Genomic DNA, 21159 nt, shown 5'->3' with positions numbered 1-21159 from the left:
GAATAGCAAAGTGTGAGGTTTCACCACTGAGATTTCTGATATAAACAAGCATTGAGAATCCCCTCTGATAAGCCGACTGGCTGGAGGATACACCCCCAAACCCCCCAAAAACACTCAGATGCGGGAGGGCGGATGAAAACTTTAGATTTTCAAAATCTATTAAAACGAGTTATCACGATATGATTATCAACAATCTTTCTGCTGCATGGGTATAAAAAATAATATAAAAATAAATCTGTGCACTAAACATAAAGCATAACTCTGAGAGCTCATTTTAATTCTGATCAAAACATAAGGATTCACATTCTTAAAAAATCTGCAAAAGGAGATTTAACATAATGTTTCAAAAAGAAACTAGTGCACATGCTTTGACACCTTTAGCTGTTGAGGGCAGTGCAAGGTTAAATGGTTTGTCATTTTTGAACAAAACAAAACAAGAACAAAAGAAACAAAACAAAGCAAAATGAAATAAAACATTGCAAAACAAAGCAAAGCAAAACAACAAAACAAAAAACAAAACAAAGCAAAACAACAAAACAAAGCAAAACAAAGCAAAGCAAAGCAAAGCAAAGCAAAACAACAAAACAAAAAAAAAACAAAGCAAAACAACAAAACAAAGTAAAACGAAGCAAAACACAAAACAACAACAAAACAAATAAACAAAGCAAAACAAAATGAAACAAAACAAAACAAAGCAAAATGAAAAAGAAAACATAGCAAAAAAAAAATAAAAATAAAACAAATACATGTTTTGTTTTGTGCATTTTTATTTATTAATTTATTTGTTTTTGTCAAATCAAAACCAAAATTAAAATAACATTTTCTTGAATTTGTTTTATATAAAGAGCTTATTATTGGTAGTTATCTCCATTTTGTTTCACATAAGCTTGCAATCATCAAAACTGATCATCGGTGTCTTCTGAACACTACAACATTTCTGTCAGAGTGCATGTGTGTGTGAGTGGATTGTCACTCAGGAGCTATGATTTAAGGAAGGTGAATACGATGATTGCACAAACTCTATCACAGCATCACTGGGGCGTGCTGTAGGCAGGACCGCGTTATCCCAATGGGCAACATGGGCTGCAGCCCAGGGCCCCAAACACTAGGGGGCCCCCGAGTCTATTCTCTTTTACATTTTATATAGGGTTGCCAACCGTTCCGTATAATACGGAATCGTCCCGTATTTAAGGCATTGTTTCTCCGTATTTGCAGGCATATGCATATGACCACCTAGACCATACAAATAACAAATAATATATATATATTTTTTTCCCAAAGTATTGTTTGAATTGTGAACGTAGCTGCTCTAGGAAGGCTTTAAGACCAAGCGGAATCCTCTGCCGCCTAGTCGTTCCTGCTTCACAGCGAGCGGGACTCTTGTTTTGAGTTCTGCAAATCAGTTTGGTTGAATGCAAAGATGTGATTACTGATCGTAAGCACAACATCCAGTTAAAAAACACTATCTACCTTTCACTGTTTGCAATAGTTGGACCGAGGCTATGGAATAACTATGGGTTCAATTCCCAGGGAACACACATAGGCTACTGATCTAAAAAAAAAATGTTTTATATGATTAATCTGTTGTTAGTTTTTTTGGAAAAAAGCGTCTGATAAATGTTAATTTGGTTTTAAATTTAATTGTACAGCACTATGGCCAATTGCTGTTGTGTTTATCAGTGCTTCATAAATACAAATACCTGAGGGAAGATGTCTTCCACTATTGTAAGTTAATGTTGTTAAATAAAGAAACAAAATTATAAATTTTTAAAATGTCTATAACTTCTAGCGCATTATAAAAAGAGCAGGAAGAAGCCCTTTTAGTGGTGAGTGATATTTAATTTTATTTGCTGGGCTGTTGTTGATTTGTAAGATTATTACTCGATAATATCGTTTAATTTATGTACATCATTTTGTAGGGGGGGGGCCCAAAGCTGCGTTAGCCCAGGGCCCCTCAAAGGCTTAATGCGGCACTGGCTGTAGGGGACCTACTTTATAGAACAAACAGATATCTAAACACACAATCATGCAAAAATACACTATGATAACATACAAAGGAAAGAAGCACAATGAACACACCCTCACTCACCCAGTCCATTGTCGACTCTGTCTGTAGTCTTTCCTGACTCTGTAGCCTCTGTATGCTGTAACAAACATTCACATAAACAATGAATAAAATAACACGAATCATAATTTACTAGTTTTATTATCAACAAGGAGAGAATCATAAATCGGATAGCTCAGGGTGGGTTTGTCCAAATCACTAACACTAAGTTTGAGCAAAGTAAAAAACCTGTTAATAAAAAATGCCACAGATTAGTATGACTAATAGCGTATTTTGCTTTTTGGTTTCATCGAATGTAATGTAAAAGTTTGCTACTTGTATACATATATTCAGATAAATTGTTACCTTTGATCAGACACACTAAGTGAATGTTTAGGATTAAAAAAAAAAAAAAACCACAATGAGCTCTGAGTGAGTAATTAGTACTGTATCACTTATACAAATGAGTGTAAACCTCAGAACACATGAAAGCAGCAGCGCTGCTCTAAAATGCTAAAGCAGTCATTTATTCCACTCTCAACGAGACGCCCAATTAAAACTCCCAAAACTTCAGGCTTTAATCAGAGCAGAGCGAATCAGGGTGTGAACACAGGCCTGTAAACTCAAATACACAAACCACTGGAAACAGAGTGAGAGTGTATATAGTTTTTTGTGTTTTGGAGGGTGTTCAGATGTAAACTCAACCATGGATGTGTTTTCTTTACACAACGTTACTTTCTGCTTAACCACCACAGTACTATGTATCACTGTAGAAACTAACTAGTCCCGAAAGTATAGTAACATGGTTGCACTTCTGTCATTTAAACACTGATTCAACAATACAGGACTGTCATTAATGACGTCACATGTGGGTGGTGGAATAATAATTGAAGATCACAATTAATGTCATATATTTGCAGTAAATTTACACAGCGGAAAGCCGTTGATATTTTAACCAAGTTAACATGCAGTATGTAATTGGTGTACACTTTATTCCCGTGTACATGTCATCAGAAGCTTTCTCCATGACATAATTTCTCTGAGATGATGCTATTGAACTGAGGAGCACTTCACTACTTGTCGTTTTGGATTATTTGATGTTTGATTGATGCTTTCCTTAAGACTCTTTTACACATTTACACATCAGCACATTCTTCAAAACACTGCTGATTGTTCACACACACATATTTAAATGGGATGAAAGATACAGAATGTGCTGCATGTTGGCTTGATTACTGCACCCAAGAGCATGATCTATGTCCAGATGTCATACTAACAAGAAACTATGCTCCCAACCACACAACTTCATGATGCTGTTTGTGAACGTTTGGTGGATTTATGGTTTAGGGAAACAACAAACTGTTAAACTGAGCTGGTAATGACAGAACTTGCATTCACAGTAAGCTAACAGTACTTTTGGGAAACACACCCCAGTTATATTTTATGCATAAAAACCTTGTGTGAACATGAATAATTTTAACAATAGTTATAATACATTATAATACGTGGCTATTTTTGTTCATAGCTTTTAAGAGTATGGTGTTTTATAACACATGATGAACAGCATGTCACTTAAGTTAAAATGGATTATAATTCCCACAGTTACAATTCTCATATCTTGACTTTTTTATTTTTATTTTTTTATCTGCACAGTATCTTACTACATTTTATTATTGTTCTTTTGTGTAAAGTGACAAATACAAAGTCTTATTGTAAAGGTCCAAAAGGCTTAATAATGTGGTAATTATATTTACAAGTGTTTCTTAAACAGCCATAAGATATCATGAATGTGTTATATGACACATTTGCTTTGAACATGTTTAATGTAATATCAATAAACCATATTGGGTCCCACTTTATATTAGGTGTCTTTATATACTATTTACTTAATAATAAAATAATGAAATGTTAGGTACAATGCACCTGTTGTGTTAATGTTGATTTGCAAAACACTTTTGCTGCTATCGAGGTGGGATACGGTTAGGGACAGGTTTGGTGGTTCTGGTTAGGTTTATGGGATAGAGATAGGGTCATCAATGTAATTATAGATGTAACTACAGGAATTAATTACAGATGTAATTACAGGAGAGTATTTTTAAATATAAGTACAATGCAAAAACGAATGCATTGCATTGAATGATTAATTTAAATGTACGTACGTTGTAGTTAAGAACACTTAATATAAAGTGGGTGCCCATATTGCATTGTCTCAGATTTAAACGGGTTATCAGTGAATTTAAATGAACTCACATTGAAATTAATATTAGCCTCACTGGAAATACTCAGATATGAACAATTTCTCCTAACCACTCAAAAGATGCAGGTTTCACAAGATATAAAACTTATAATACATTATAACCATGGGAAATAATAATATAACTTTAGTGGATATGGTGCTCAAAATGTGCTGAGAATTTATCACACTCTTAAAAGTTATAACTACTAATAGGAAAGTATTGTAACATATTATAATTCTAATTGTTATTCACAACATGACACAACAAATCATAAGGTGAAGACAATACATGCATCATAAGGCATGGTCCACCCCAAAAAAAAGAAAATTCTGTGGTGAGTTATTCACCTCATGCCATTACAAACCTGTATGACTTTCTTTCTTCTGTTGAACACAAAAGGAAATATTCTGAAGAATGTTGGCAACCAAATGGTTTCGGGTCCCTTTGATTTCCACAGTATGGACAAAAAACTATGGAAGTCAATGGGAGCCGAAACTGTTTGTCTACCGGCATTCTTCAAAATATCCTTTATTTTAAATTTTATTTATTTATTTATTTTTAATATATTTTTTTGTGTATATTTTTTTGGAATGACATGAAGTGAATAAATTATGTGAATTTAAAAAAAAAAAATACCATTATAAGACATTAATACAGGCTTTGTAAAATCTTTAACTCTTTCCCCACCAAACATGTCATTTTCTGGGTTTCCGTGTTCTCGCTTGTATAAACACCCAGGGGTGCTATTACACATCTCCTGAATGAATATAGAATGTACTGATCAAAAAAACATGCGAGGAAGACACAGCAACGAGCGATCTCGTATGTACGCATATGCATATGAAAAACAATGCGATCATAAACAATAAACAGCATATAAATTAAAAGTGCCTAATGTTAACAAGTGAAATCTGCTCGCTCAAGGCCACGGTGTGTGACGCTGTTTCGTTGAGAAAACGAAACTACTTTGTTTTTGCCTTCCAAAAGAAGACACGACTAGAAATCATGTTTATAATGGGTTTTATGTTTATGTCTCGTTGCTCCGGCCGGACAAGGTATCAAAATATGTTAAGAGGCATAACATTTCCGTCACACGCTTGAGGCATTCGGCCAATCACAACACGCTGGATAGCTGGCCAGTCACAGCACACCTCGCTTTTCAGACTGATGAGCTTTGTAAAAATCTACGCGTTTCAGAAAGGCGGGGCATAGAGGAGAAACAATAATGTACAGTATGTGGAAAATAATGTGTTTTTTTAACCTTAAACCGCATAAACACATTTCATAACACAAAATAATGTTCTTTTTAGCAGCATCATATGACCCCTTTAATAAAACTTACCTACATTCAAGTGTTGATAAAAAAAGAATGCTTAAAGCTAGAATACAATTGATTTTTTTTTTTTTTTTTTTTTTTTTTTTTTTTTTTAGTAGTAGAGCCTCTGTTCTTTATTTTGATGTATTGTATGTTCAGATATTCATAAAACAAAATAATCTGGTGGCCATGGAATTTTAGTGAAAACCATCAAAAATGCTGGGGATGACTGGCAACTTTTTTTCAAAAACGCTGAAGGGGAAAGAGTTAATATAGTTGTTGTTTACTAAAATACAGTTTGCGTTGCAGAAGATGAACCTCAGGACAGAATGCTTACCAAAATTTCCTAAAGATATCCTATGGATATAGAAAACCTTTCCCCCCTAAAGCTGCTGTTAAATTTGCATACTGTGCTCAGCATATTCTCAGCCCATGGATCTCAAATGTTTGAAAGACGGGTGTTTATTTTAGAAATGCTAATGCGGCCCACCTCAAAGTGGATACACACACCTCTACACGGCTCTGAACATGTGGCCGAACACCGCGCCACCTGCACCAGCGGACACACTGCGAGCACATAGTGAGAGAGAGACGTCTGCCAAAAAGGGGAATTGAAGTACTCCAGAAGAGGAGAGGAGAACAATAGCACCACTCCTCCCTCTCCTTCCTCCCCCTGGACCCCTGCCTCCGCCCCTCCCTCCTCACGCCCTCAGAAGATGAGCGTGGAGATGGAAACTCGCCCGAGAAGGTTAATATGCCCGCTTTGATCTCTGTCAGGCCACACCGAGTAAGAATTCATTTACATTTCTGATGAAAAGGGTGACAGTATAAAAAGCCATCTTGTTTCTGGTATGTGCAAGTCTTTAATGGGCCGGGAATGTGAGAGAGGAAGTGGCAGGGAACCGCCAGCACCCCCCATCCCTCTCTCGCTCTCTCTCTCTTCACTCCTCTGCCGCCTGCTCTGGGAAACAGATGAAAGCAAAGAGAGAAGCTCAAGAAACATGGGGACCAAATGCTGTGACCCAAACTTGCAAAAGAGACTCTGGCTTCACACATTATTAATTTAGCAGCACTGTTTCATGGGATTGTTTGTTGAGATCAAAAAAGGTACTTTGTAAAAATGCAAAAGTTTATGATTGGAAGAAAAAACAATGCAAGAGATTTGAAAAGAAAGAGAGAAAGAGCTGTCTTAGCTCTGCTACTACTTATTTTTCTGAACACTCCAGTCATCTTGATAATTACACTACTATTTAAAACTTTGGGGTTTAAGATTATTATTATTATTTTTTTCTTTTTTTTTTTGAAAGAACATCCTGTTCTCACCAAGGCTGTATTAAAACTACAATAAAAACAGTTATATAGTGAAATATTATTACAGCTCAAATTAACCAATTGCTATTTGAATATATTTTAAAATTAAATTTAATCTTGTGATGGATTTCCAGCATCATTACTCCAGTCTTCACAAGAAACATTTTTTTTATTATCAGTTGAAAACAGTTGTGCTGTTTAATATTTTTGTGGAAACCATGATATTAATAAACATATTATTTTCTTTTAAAAAATCGAACAGACCCAAACGTATATATTTTGTATAGTATTAAATATGAATAATATGAATATTAGAATATTAAGTGTCTTTTGAGTAAAAAAACAATCATTTATTTTATATTGTGTTGTTCTAGTTTGATTTTCATCATTTCTATTTTATTTTACTTTGCACTTTTTCCAGGAACTGGATGATGATATCATTGATTCATCAATGAACTGACTTTAGCAGGAAAAAATATTCTTTGTTATTGTCTTCTTGCATTATTAACAAACTATTTTCCTGTTTGACACTGTTAATCTGCTTTGTATTGTATACAGCGCTATACAAATGAAGGTGACTTGACTTCACAAACTCAGATGCAATAGATTAACAAACGAGTGTTGTTTGTCATGCCAATTAATCACACTACACTGAAATACCAATACTCAGAGACACAGAGAGAAAAATAAAGAAAATGAAAGTAAAGAGTAGAATTTCTTCAGGGAATACTTCCACAATATAGTGACATTAGTGTTATTTGAGTTGCACAGAATGCTCAGAGATACATACCTGACTGGATCCGTACAGCAGCCTGCTCACGCTCTCTCTTTATCTGCTTCAGATTCTGACGGGCCACATAACCCCTCCAGGCTACACCGAGACATAAAGAAAGACATGAGGGGATTAAAACACGCAATACTAGTTTATAGTGGTAAACATTTTCTAGTATTCATCACAGCAGTGTAATACAAAACGGAGATCAACAATACGTTTTTTTTTTTTTTTTTTTACCAGTAGTTCAGATTTTTACTTACAACATTCTCAATGGATAAACAGTCACAAATATGATACATTGTTCATTTTTGGGGTCAGTAAAATTCTAATTTAAAAGAAATTAATAACTTTATTCAGCATTAAACTGATCAAAACTGACAGTAAATATATTTTAAAAAGTTATATTACAAATAAATGCTGTTCTTTTTAAACTTTCTGTTTTTTTTTTTTTAAAGAATCCAGAAAAAAAAAATGCACCACTGTCTCCACAAAAATATTAAGAAGCACAACTGATTTCAACATTAGAAATGTTTCTTAAGCAGCAAATCAGCATTTAAGAATGATTTCTGAAGGATCATGTGACACTGAAGACTGGAGTAATGATGCTGAAAATTCAGCTTTGATCACACATCACAGCAATAAATTATATTTTAAAACATATTACAATAGAAAACAGTTATTTTAAATTCAGATTATATTTTACAATTTTACATAAGAGCTCTTTCAAAATCATAAAAAGTTTTACCAACCCCAAACTTATAAACAATAGTGTATGCTAAGCTAGTTATTCATTTTGCTGTAAAATGCCATACAGCGCAGCCCATTTTTCATTAGAATTTTCCATCCATTCTAACCATGTTTTGTCCTTGAAATTTCAACAGATTTCCTCCTTCATATTAGACAGCTATATAACATTAATTTTAGTTGCAGAAATAAATCATCACTCATGATTAACAAATGTAAAATGCAGTGACCCTCACAAACTAGCCTTATATACTGTTGAGCTCTGTACATGCATCTGTTATCAGAGTCATTTGGTAATGCGTTTGGGTTACAAGAACCTGACTGTATAATAATCGCCCCGTTGTTGCGTTTCTCTCTCTCTCTCCGGTACCGCCGAGCTCCCAGCCAGCCCTTTGTGTAGGCCTGCATCAACACCACCCGTGCGATCACCTCCCGCAACATCAGATTGAGCTGCTCCACGTGATAGTACTTCAGAAACACCTGCAAAGACACGTACAGTCACAGATGCAGGGAAGCATGCTCATACCTTAGAATAAAAACACCACCTTCATGAGTCTGTCGGGAACACAAAATAATCAAGGGGTTCAGGCTGAAAAAGGACTCTTTGAACATGTTTTTTTTTTTTTTTTTTTTGCTCAGAGTTGCAGATGCCAACCATCTGGTCAATTAGATCCACAGATAACTACCTTGACTTCTCAGACAGACAGAAGTGAGAGTGAGCAATTGTGAAAGAATGTGAGGAAAGAAACCATGACCTTGTCTTATAAATATTTTTTCTGGAAGCATTGGTTTGACAGTAATGCACTAATATACAAAGCTAAAATTGTTCTCTGTGCTATGAAAGGCAAATTTATAATAAATGATGTATATCTATAGCAGACATCCCAATTAACCATCTCCGAGACACAAAGTCACATGTGTAGAGCTTGTTTAGTTAGTTTAGTCAATGTCTAAATCTCTTCCTTACTGATCCACAGCTCTATGTATTTCTATCAGATATTTTAATGGCTGCTAGGAGCACAACAATGAAATCCCTATGATATAATTGGAATATCAGTCAGAGTAATATGGATGTAATATTGAGCATGATTTGTAAGCTAATACATTTTGATGTTTACATCACATAACCAGCTCTATATAAATGCAATATCTGATGTAGTAAACTTACTCAACAGCTCACCTGGTACAGAACTGCACTTGAGGTGCAGGGTGCCTTGTAGAAACAAGCTGGGTTTAGTTTAGCGTAGGTGACTATTTTTAAACATGACAGAGCATTAACCGTTTAGAACCACTCACCGGACAGCGGACTCTTAATTTCTTTCGTTTTTCAGTATATTCACTAATGTTTTTGTTCTGTTCCTAGAACAGGCTTGCTCCTGTATTAAATAAATATGTTGGCAATATTGTACGAAAAAACAGGGATTTTCCCTGAAAAAAAAAAAAAAAACATATACTGGGGCTGTACCTGTTACATGTATGATCTGTGTTCCCTCCTTTGCTGTGTTTTGGTTTTGGCCTGTTGACCTAGTTTTCCTGAGTTGTCTTATTTGTTATTAATTGACTCATTAGTTCCTTGTTTGCTTTGTGTACTCAAGCCTTCTGTTCTCCCTCAGTATTTGTTGGCTCTCGTTTGCAATTGTGTTTGGTAGCATTTGTTACTGTTCTCCAGTTAGTTTGATATTAAACAAGTGTTTCTGAACTATTCTTCTTTATCGTACAAGTTAATATTGTACCATACTGTAACAGAAGAACTGACAACAAACAGTAACAATATTAGCAGCGTTTTCCCCTCTTTTGTTTTTTTCCCCCATGGACCTTCCCGCAGTCCAGCTTCTCCACTTGGAACAACGCGATGGTGTTGTTGCATGTGCCCACCGCAGACTACGTAAAACGGCCTGCTGTGATTGATGAGCCTGAACTGTGGAATAGGTTCGAGAGAGTCATCACCCTGGAGCCAACTTCATATCATGCGTCTGACCAGGTGTGCGAGCCAGCAACACCGCAGATCACCAAGGGAGTGTTAGTCGAGATCAACGGCTTAGATGAAATCCCCTCCCACACTCCCGTCGCAGTGGGTGAGTTGGGCCCGGCATGTGGAGCTTATTATGAGGAACTTAAGGAAATTTTTGAGGAGGATCTTATTGACTGGTTTGAAGAGGTTATTCCCAGTTTTCCTGAATCTTCAGTGTTCTCTGAATCTCCCGTGTCTTCGCTGATTCTGTCCAGCCCAGAATCTCCTATGTCCCTGCTGGTTCCTCCCAGCTCCTGTTCTCCTTTGTTCCCTCCCAGGCTCCCTCTCCCACTTCCTCAATCAGCCAGTTTTCAGCCCTGCCTCCGCTGCTGTCCTTCACCCCCTCTGCATCTCCAACGTGCTGTAAGGATCTGTCATGTGTCTTCAGGCCACCAGCTCATCCAGCACAGAGGATCCCCTGTCTCCGCCTCCAGCATATGTGACCATCACTCTACTTCGGCCTGTTGACACTGTGGATCCGCCTTGGCTCCTACCTCCCTTGGCTCCACGAGAAACCATCAGCCATACGCCTTCTCCAGGCTCCCTTGTCTCTCCAGCGATGCCTTTGTCAGACGTCGACTTGCCTGTGCCATCAGCTCCATTTGGCTCCATCTTCATCCCCGGTCCCACTGGCTCAGCCTCCGTCCTCTGATCACCTGGGTCCACCTTGGATACTTCTCGCTGCGGCTGCACCTTGGCCTCCAGTACCACCGGCATTGCTTGGGCTCATTGGCTCATCAGCTCCATCTGGGTCCACTTCAATGGTATCTTCTTCTCCACTGGTCATCCCCAGGGTGTCGGCTACCACCAAGTTGTCTTCACCATGGCTCCTCCCGCTTCGACTCTGCCCTGGGGCCTCGTCATTGCTGGACTCTGTCATTGCATTTGGCTCCTCATGCTCCTAGCTCCCCACTGGCTCCTCCCACTCCACCTTGGACTTCTTTAGAGACTTTGGACTATTATTTTTCTGTTGCTCTGTGCCCTCCTCCAGAGCCCCAGCCCTCCCTCCTCAGCTATTCTATTTATAAGTTGTGAGGACACACCTTCTCGGGAGGGGGCGAACTGTTACATGTATGATCTGTGTTACCTCCTTTGTTGTGTTTTGGTTTTGCCATGACCTAGTTTTCCTGAGTTGTCTTATTCGTAATTATATTCACCTGTGTCTTGTTGATGAACTCATTCGTTTTTTCTTTGCTTTGTGTACTTAAGCCTTCAGTTCTCCATCAGTATTTATCAGCTCTCATTTGCAATTGTGTTTGGTAGCATTTGTTCCTGTTCTCCAGTTAGTCTGATATTAAACAAGTCTTCCTGAACTATTCTTCTTAGTCGTGCGAGTTATTTTACTACCATACCGTAACAGTACCATTGTACAGTGGAAATAACAGATGGTAAAACTAAGGTACTGAACAGTCACTAAATGTACTGAGGCATTTATATGATTCTTCAAAGTAAACTAAGCTATTCTACCATGGTATATGCTCAGAAAGCCTTGGTATGTTAATGCAGTACAGGGTGAAATTTCCTGGTAGTACCATCATACTTTTTGTAGCTTTGCAGTACAGCATACTGAACGGAAGAACACTGACGATGAGAGAGAGAAAAGGATGAAAATGATGAAAAAGGATGAAAATGAAGATGATAACTGTACCTTGGTCTTGCCCAGGACCCAGTTGTCCAGTTTGGCTTTCTGCAGTATAATGATGGCATTCTCTCTGCTGCCCTCTGGCATCTGATGGGCACGAAAGGCCAGATAGTAATACCTGCAAGAAAATCAAAATTACCAGCCTCTCATTACACCAATCGAAATTATAAATGTACAGTGATGAGGTTTCTTCTCAAGCTCAAACATTTAACTTGACTGATCATATTGTATCAAACAAAAGTTGTATGGAGAAAATGTATTTGTTTGTGTTAACAACAGACCATATTTCATGCATTTAACCAAAAACCAAAAAAAAAAAAAAACTGTATTGACTTCAGGATGATAGAACCAGAAGTGTTAAAATGCTAACTCATTTCTGTGTTTTGGCAGACAAAAATATGTAATCCCTGCAGCACTCTATCTATAACTTTATATATGCACACACACACACACACACACACACACACACACACACACACACACACACACACACACACACACACACACACACACACACACACACACACACACACACACACACATATATATATATATATATATATATATATATACACTTAGCAATATTTTAATGCCAATTTGCAATTTTACACAATTCACTAAATTTAGTATATATTAAACATAGCCACTCATTATTTTTGTAAATCGTTTTGGTGCCACCCGTAAAGTAAAAATTACACACTTCACTGTTTTGCAAAGAACAAGATAAAAGTCTATGGCGAGACTATCTCTCTATATTGCTCTAGATATTCCAATGATAACATCTTTCTGCTACAAAAACCTCTGACGGTCAGGACAGAAAGGTTAAGCGTCAACTGATTCTCTGATAAATCACTAGATATGGGGCCATTGTGGCCTCGTTGTTAATGTCTGGGGGCCATCAGTTTTACTTCTGAATATACCTGCCTATGAATAAACTGGCCTGAATCTCATAAATGAGTCTCATAGAAACATCTTAAGCTTGCGGTTGATCTCGGGTATTTACTGAAAAGAAAGATATCAGCCTTTGTGTTTAAGAAAGAATACTGCCTTTGATTCCACTTGAACCGTGGTCTTTCATAATTATGCTCCTGATAGCTGTTATGTCTCTCGTAGAAAATACAAAGAGCTCTCCTTCACAACATCAGAGAATGTTTTCCAAAAAAGATCCATCTGAATCCACTTCTTATTACAGAAACTGGTTTTACAGAGCTGGTGTGTCAGTGTGGATCAGACAGGAAGAGCTTGTCCGACTAAGGAAACGCAAACAGAACGGTCACAGAGTATTTCTCTTTTTTTATGCGAACTGGTCGGGGAAGTCTGGGGGAAATACGGATAATCAGGACACTTCTGTGATCAAAAGGATGATGGGAAAAAAAGAGGCCCCTCTGAGCTCAGAGAAATTGTCTGGGATGTTTATGTAAAAGAGCTGACCTACATGTCCACCATCTGACGGCCCACGAGAGAAAGAGATGGATGGGTTGAAAAAAAAATACAAGAAAGAGAAAAGTTTATAGAAAATGAAGTGCGATTCCCAAAGCCTCGGAAAAGTAAATTTGGACCATGAATTTCCACGGCGTTGAGAAACTTTCAGCGGATTCACTCCGCCCCTTCAGAGTACCACTTCACCACTAATTACTCAACCAGAGTCTAATTTAGCATCACTTGTATTCTCAGAGGCTTAATGACCTATTATTAATGAGATTATGGTCTTCGTTCAGAACTGCCAAAATATATAAATAATAAACCTGCAACGTGAGTTTCCCAGGAGCTTTAGGGATCACTAGAGGAGGTGGGTCTATTCAATATGGGCTCATGGAGCGCTCTCTAAGCTTTGATCTCTCTAACTGTCTGTCTTTTTTCCTTCTTTTCATGACGCCCAAGAGCTTCAGCTAATTAAATCTAATAAAATTCCTGTAGTCCAACAGGAATGCCCAGAATAATATCATTTTGACTACATAACTGATGAAGTTTGGACTTGGAGTATGTAAGTGTTTGTGTGTTTTGTTTTTTGTGTTTGCAGGAAAGCATAATTATTATGACCACCTTTATTAACATAAACTCTGCAAAATGGAGCAGGAATTCCAGCCATTAAAGGAGCTTAAACTACATGTATATGTTCTGAATAATAATGCTTTGGTGTTCTGTGTGGCTGCTTGGTTTCTTACTGACACAATCCCGAATCTTTAATATTATGATCTAGATATAGCTTGAGTCTCTCCTTCAATGTAAGTCCATAAGCGTAATCAATTAACAGCACACAAGAATTGCATACTGTATGTCAGGGGTTATGGGTAACCGTAGTTCACCCAAAAATGAAAATTCTGTCATCATTTACTCACCCTCATGTTGTTCCATTAGACTTATGGGAAACACAAAGGAAGATAATTTTTAATATTCTCTCATCACTGTTGTCTATCCTTAGTATCAACCAAAAAAGAATGTCATTAAAATACTCCAACAGAATCGAGCACTTTAATCCAAGTCTTCAGTTTATATGATGAAAAGTTTTAATTAAAGCTCTTAATCACATGCAAACATTGATCAATGCAGATGCATAGAGCTCATCAAATATGGTAAACCATGCTTTCTAGACATAACAGAACTAAAATTATAAAATATTAAAAGTATCTTCATTTGTTTTCCAAAGATGAACAAAAGCCTTATTGGTTTGAAAGAACAATTTTGGGTGAACTAACCCTTTAAATGTTTATTTAGATTCCTGACCCTAAATATGACCAATACCAATCAACAAGTGGTAACACTTTAGTTTAGGGACCAGTTCTTACTATTAACTAGCATGCATATTACTAGGATATTGGCTGTTTATAAGTACACATATATTAATGCGTTATTCTGCAAGACCATATTTAAATCCGAAGCCATTCCGAAACTTAACAGCTACCTTCCTTACTATTAATAAGCAGCAAAAGTCATAGTTAATAGTTAATTAATAGTGAGAATTGGACCGCAATAGAGTTTGACCAATTACATGAACTTAACTAACCACAAAATGAAAACATTTCTCATTTTAACTAGACGTTACAACTTCAGGAATCAGCTTGTGAAGTGCATCAAATATTTAACTCAACAATATTCTCTCTGACTTGCTGTGAATTGTCAGTCTTCTCTCAGGATGTTGTGCTCACTGAGTCATTCCTAATCTCTCTCCACCCGCTCTCATTAGCAGCCTGTGTTTTGTGTGATCTGCGTTGTTTCTCAGGCCCTGCGGGACAAGCGCAACTCTCATTCTACCGGAGTTATGTTACACTGTGGCTGTTTTCTACCTGTTAACAAACTCCTCGATGAGTATCCGGTGAGAATAGCCCTGCCGGCGGATGCTGACGGTCTCTAGGATGCCGGTGTAACGCAGCTGAACCATCACACGCTCCTTATTGAAGCGCAGAGCCTGCCGGTCATCATTGGGTTTGATACAGCGGACGAAATGAGGCGTCCCCACCACCATCTTAGACAGCAGGTCCATGAGAGAGTACTGAAATAGACACACACACACACAAACAGAAGCGTCATGAACCTAACTTTTGAAGGGGCTGTCCTTGCTAACTTTGTGCCCTGTGTGTGAAAAGACAAGGTCAATGAAAAAAAAAAAGTAGTTTGATGCATAATTGAAGCATTACATTTATTTAAATGTTGACAGTTGACAGTATAGATTTTGTACTTATTGCGATGAGGAAATAAAATTTCTGGTATCAGCCAAGAAGACACACTTAATTAAAAAATGGTGACAAATCATCTGATTAAGCACGCTGGCCAATATATACATTTTTACTATAGAGCAACAAAATACAAGACTAATGATGTGATGTGCTGAGATCTCACCCTGAAATAAGACGCCACTGTCTGTCTCCTCATGTTAGTGGTTTCCTCTGGGTGACGCATCATTTCCATAGTGTCCACCTAAACACACACATAAAATGTGCTCATCACCAATACACACATATGTACACACACATACATCTAAGCACACAGAAAATGGACACATTGTATTCTGTTTTAGACTAAATGAACAAGTAACCTTCCTGTACATGTAAGACAGAAGTTAACACATAATTTTATCAACTAAATTACCAAAAAAAAAAAAAAAATCTTTTTTTTTTTTTTGTTAAACCATAATGACAAAACAAGACCTACTGTATGGATTATAGGTACAGTGTTAGTCAATGACAACTTGTAATTACATGGCCAAATGGTGGCTAATTTGTATACATTTTGTACAAGTGTTTTTCAAATAAATAGGATGGACCTTCATGCTTTTTTTTCTTTTATTCTAAAAAATGCATGTTTCCATACAAACTGCATCATGCAAATTCATTTAAAACTGCCACTTCATATATATATATATATATATATATATATATATATATATATATATATATATATATATATATATATATATATATATATATATATATATATTTTTTTTTTTTTTTTTCTTCTCATGAAATATGGTCTGTTTCACAGTTTCATCAATTATCACAATAGTAAAAACATAGCTATTATGAAGCTAGTATTTTGAGAATCTATGATCATGTTTGTCTGTAAGCCAGTAGGTGTGTGTTTGTTTGTGTGTGTGTGTGTGTGTGTGTGTGTGTGTGTGTGTGCGTGCGTGCGTGCGTGCGTGCGTGCGTGCGTGCGTGCGTGCGTGTGTGTGTGTGTGTGTGTGTGTGTGTGACTGTTTATTTCTGTGAAGCCGTTTTGAAATCTGTATTGTAAAGCACTATACTAATAAATGTGACTTGACTTGACAACATGTTTTGGAACACTTTCCAATACGGTCCCATTAGTTAAAATAAGTTAATGCATTAATAAAACAATATTTAAATTTTTTGTTAATTCTAGGTAATGAAAAACAAGTGTTTATTGTTAGTTTATGTAAATGTTGAAATTATTTTTTTTTATTGTTTGTTCAAGTTAACTGATGTAGTGACAAATGTTAATAAATGGAACTATTTTAATGGAACTGTTTTTGTATGAATCTACTACTATATAACATGATGACAATGATCACTTCATATTTATGTAAAGACACAAAACAAGCACTTTAAAACATCATGATCCAAGCTGAGCATGATGGGTTTAATACCGCAGGCTTCCAGCTGTTCTTAACGAGGACAAGATATGATGTGCATAACAGCCATCGCTAGAACAGACCTCATGAATTTATCAAGGTGATACATAATTTAGAGCAGGTCTATACCAGCAAAATGTGTCTTCATATTCTATTTCATCTGCGTGTGGAGAGGCAGGTGTGTGTGATCTTTATGAGAAACTGAAGTGTTGGACATGAAGTCTGACTGAGAGACAATCGAACTAACCCAGTGTTTTAATAAGACATCTGTCCCACTTCTGCTTACAAGCAGAACTCTGTAAAGCATCTCATCTGTGACTGAAGCAATTTAAAAGTATCTGCAATATTAACTGGAACTAATTAATTGGGTTCTGTGCTCCGGTGTCTAATTATAGTCTGCAGGACTGTTTTAATCTTACACACAGAACAGAGGAAAGGGAGAAATAATTATCCAGGGATTTCCTCCCTAAGAACACCAACTCAGCACCGTAGTCAGGACACAATACCACGGCATGAAGCAAATCTAGCTTTATAAAATCCTCAATCTGTGCTAGATCTAAAGAAATGTAAACTTCACCTTGGGCTTTACTAAAATGGAATTTCCTTGCACTTTTGAGTTTTGAGACACTTTTAAAAAATATTTACAATGAAATGGTAAGTAAATTAATTATGATTTTTTTAAAGTATTAAGACTCATTAATCATAAAGGATTTCAGACATTCTACTTCAGATTTGCATGTTTATTTCAACGTTACATGCCGTTCTTTGTAATTATTTGTAACATTCACTAGAAATTTCTGAGTGAAAATAGTTTCAAAGACATTTTTCAGTATATTTTTTTTACAGTACATATATTATATTTCTATTGCTAGTCAGTGGCAGGTGGAATTGGGGGAGAGATAATCTCATTTTAGCGATAAAAAACTGTATTGCAAGATAAGAACAATCAATATTTTTTTTCTACTTTCCTATAAAAGAGATACTTAAATGCTTATATCTACTAAAAGTAAATTTTGTAATTTTTTAAGGTGTACAGTACATTAGCTGTTTTTAAAGCTAAAAGACATTAACTAAAGATACAAAATTCCAATTTGGATTTCTTGGGATTCTCAGAGAGAGGGTGGAAAATAGTCATGAAAAACTAAATTACAGCCGTTTTTGGTGAGAAAAACCTAACAAATATAAGTGGACTTTAAATAGGTTAAAAAGCATAGGGTGTGGCTGTTTTAAAGCTGTTCTCAAATTAAACTGTGATTATTAAAAACATTAAGAGATTTTAGGTATTCTAAGAAGAGATTCTAGGTATTCTAGGTTCTAGGTCCATTAGCTCACAGAGTAAATCAAGAGTAAATCAAACCAGAAAGAGAAAATAAAGAAGTGAAAATTGCTTTAGAAAATATGAGGCTAATGAATAAGAAGATGGATTTGAAGAGATTCTTACCTTTAGCAGATATTTAGGAGACTGAGGGGGAGAGAGGATAGTTCGGAGAGACAGATAATAGATAAATACAGAAGAGTGAAGAACAGAGGTATTTTACAATGACCCCCCCCCCCCCCCCCACACACACACACACGCGCGCTCAAGTTCAGAGGTTTTGGAGTAAATGCATTGGCAAAAGAATAACATCATCAGCTTCATCAGTTCTAATATATTAATTCCATCATGTGGCTGATGAAGGAACCGACAGCAGCCCATACAGTAACACCTGACTTTTTAACACAGAGATATAATTTATATAATTAATTTAGCATTAAAATGCTAATATCTAAGGTTAATGACTAAGCTTTGAGTTTACCCCAAACCTGCACCTTTACTGAACAGATGAAACTGCCCAAAAATCAGAAAAGGAACTGAAATATGTCGCTTTTTTATGTTCATTGTCATCTGAAATTAACATAAAAAAATGTTTGTGACTGTCTGAATGTAAAGAAGTCAGTGAGAAGCACACACCTTATTTCTCCCGCTGTTGAGCTGTGGAGGCAGAGATCTGGATGCTGCTGTCACTCTTGCCCTGGATGTGGCCAGGTTACCTGCTCAGCGGAAGAAGAGACACAGATCAGTGACACATCAATCTTCCCTCTCTGAAGCACAAATGAACATAACAATATGGTAGTGTAGAGCTCTGAGCTTGCATAAAAATGAAAATTTATGAAAAAAATGTACTCCATCTGGCATCAGACATGCAATCTGGGTTATATGAAGCGACGGGAACACTTTTTGTAAGCTAAGAAAACAAAAATAATGACTTTATTCAATAATACCTTTGTCAACAGTCTCCTCTGTGTCTCTCTATATCATCGTATGCTGTGTATGCTCTTCTGTATCATCCCCGCCACAAGAATGCGCTGTTTCTACGTGTATTTAGCTTTGATTTGAAATAAAACAGCGCATCCTTACGGTGACTGGAGAGACACAGAGGAGACCACTGACAAAGGAATTATTGAATAAAGTCATTTTTTTTTCTTCGCTTGTTATTTACATGGCAGTCTATGGGACAGTCTCAAGCCTCCAGGTTTTCATCCAAAATATCTTAAATTGTGTCCCGAAGATGAACAAAGCTTTTACGGGTTTGGAACGACATGGGGGTAAGTTATTAATGACAAAATTTTCATTTTGGGGTGGAGTATCCCTTTAATCACACTTTTAAAGTAGGCTTTTTGATAATGTCAATTTAAACTTTAAAATTGATTTTACTTTAAAATACATTTTAAATCAATGTTTTAATGATATTTTGTCATGTTATAAAGAAGTATTTTAACTGTAGTGTATTAAATGACATTACATTTAAAGTAAATACATTTTTACATAATCCCAATTTATTTAAATATATGACACACATTTCAATATATATATATATAAAAAAAACATTACATGTATACATGTCAGTACATTCAGCTGTACACCCTATTTCAAAGACAACAGAAGTAACTATTAAATCATATATAAAGATGCACTTAAGTCCTACTTAAATGAGTCATAAAACATTCTAAAGTTCAGCTAATTGCATTTAATATTAATTTAAATTATAATAAATTTTCATTCACTAATGTGCAGTTTAGTGTCTGAAAACATCACATTCAGTTTGCACTTAGGTTTTATTTATGTTAGAGGTCCCCAACCATCAGGTCACGACCTAGTACCGGGCCATGGAAGAGTTGCTACCGGGTCTCAAGAAAGTTTTGGGAAAAATGTGTATAGATATGACACTCTGTTATTTATTGTGCGTTAATGATTGTTCTAATTATTCTGTATTTTTGTGTGTTGTATGTGATTGCTATAGTGTAGAAATTTGAGGATTTCTTGTAAATTAAATGCAGCCGCACACACCCGAAGCGAACACACATGCATAAAGATGTGCTTCAGACAGCGAGAGAATACAGAGTTGATTCCTCTTTCACGTCTCCTTGCGTTTGAGATACATACACATAAAATTATGTCAAAAAACCATCCTCTGCATTCTCATTCTCTGTACTTAACCCCTTAACTGTCACTCACGTTTTTGAACATAGACTTGAAAATGCACTTTCCAAACTAAAATTTTTATAATTCATGAACAAAAACATTTTATAACATGATATTGATGTACCATTTTCGTGGTAATGCAATGTCTGATTTTAAAATGGGTTTTAAAGGATGAATTTTGAGATTTTAAGTTTTCAGTTCATATATCATTTCTGATTATTTCTAAAGTGTGATTGAGAAAAAGGCAACGAAGAAGAAGACTTTTTTTTGACAAGGTCAGAACTCCTGTTATGATGTAGATTTTTGAGGGTGCACTCTTGTCATAAATTAATCTATTACTTTTCCTACATAACTTCTAACAAAAAACATTGGTAAAATATCTATTTAGGAGTCATAGACCTTTCCAACGATATATAGTTTGTCATGATTAGATAAGGACAGGGTGACAGTTAACAGGTTAAAATATATTTTTCTTGCTTATCTGAAAAATCATCCGATTTGTGACTCAAAAACCACAATATTATCTGTTGA

General features: G+C 36.1%; 1 protein-coding gene across 3 annotated transcripts in view; it reads right to left on the bottom strand.

The window, feature by feature from the left end:
* Positions 1 to 21159, bottom strand: part of myo3b (myosin IIIB) — a 138311-nt gene that overhangs the window by 46558 nt on the left and 70594 nt on the right. Inside the window, exons 24-31 of one of the 3 annotated variants that reach the window (XM_042763120.1) lie at positions 19117 to 19196; positions 18607 to 18627; positions 15917 to 15994; positions 15364 to 15569; positions 12086 to 12197; positions 8744 to 8906; positions 7698 to 7778; positions 2090 to 2144 (exon numbers count right to left, since the gene is read on the bottom strand). In XM_042763120.1, coding sequence (XP_042619054.1) covers positions 2090 to 2144; positions 7698 to 7778; positions 8744 to 8906; positions 12086 to 12197; positions 15364 to 15569; positions 15917 to 15994; positions 18607 to 18627; positions 19117 to 19196 — 796 coding nt within the window. Of the gene's footprint in view, positions 1 to 2089; positions 2145 to 7697; positions 7779 to 8743; positions 8907 to 9891; positions 10445 to 12085; positions 12198 to 15363; positions 15570 to 15916; positions 15995 to 18606; positions 18628 to 19116; positions 19197 to 21159 lie in introns of those variants that run through there. The other 2 variants (XM_042763121.1, XM_042763123.1) reach the window with 2 other exon arrangements.

Source organism: Cyprinus carpio, chromosome A9 (assembly GCF_018340385.1).
Source record: "Cyprinus carpio isolate SPL01 chromosome A9, ASM1834038v1, whole genome shotgun sequence".
Taxonomy (NCBI): Eukaryota; Metazoa; Chordata; class Actinopteri; order Cypriniformes; family Cyprinidae; genus Cyprinus; species Cyprinus carpio.
This window is presented reverse-complemented; position numbering and strand designations above follow the sequence as displayed.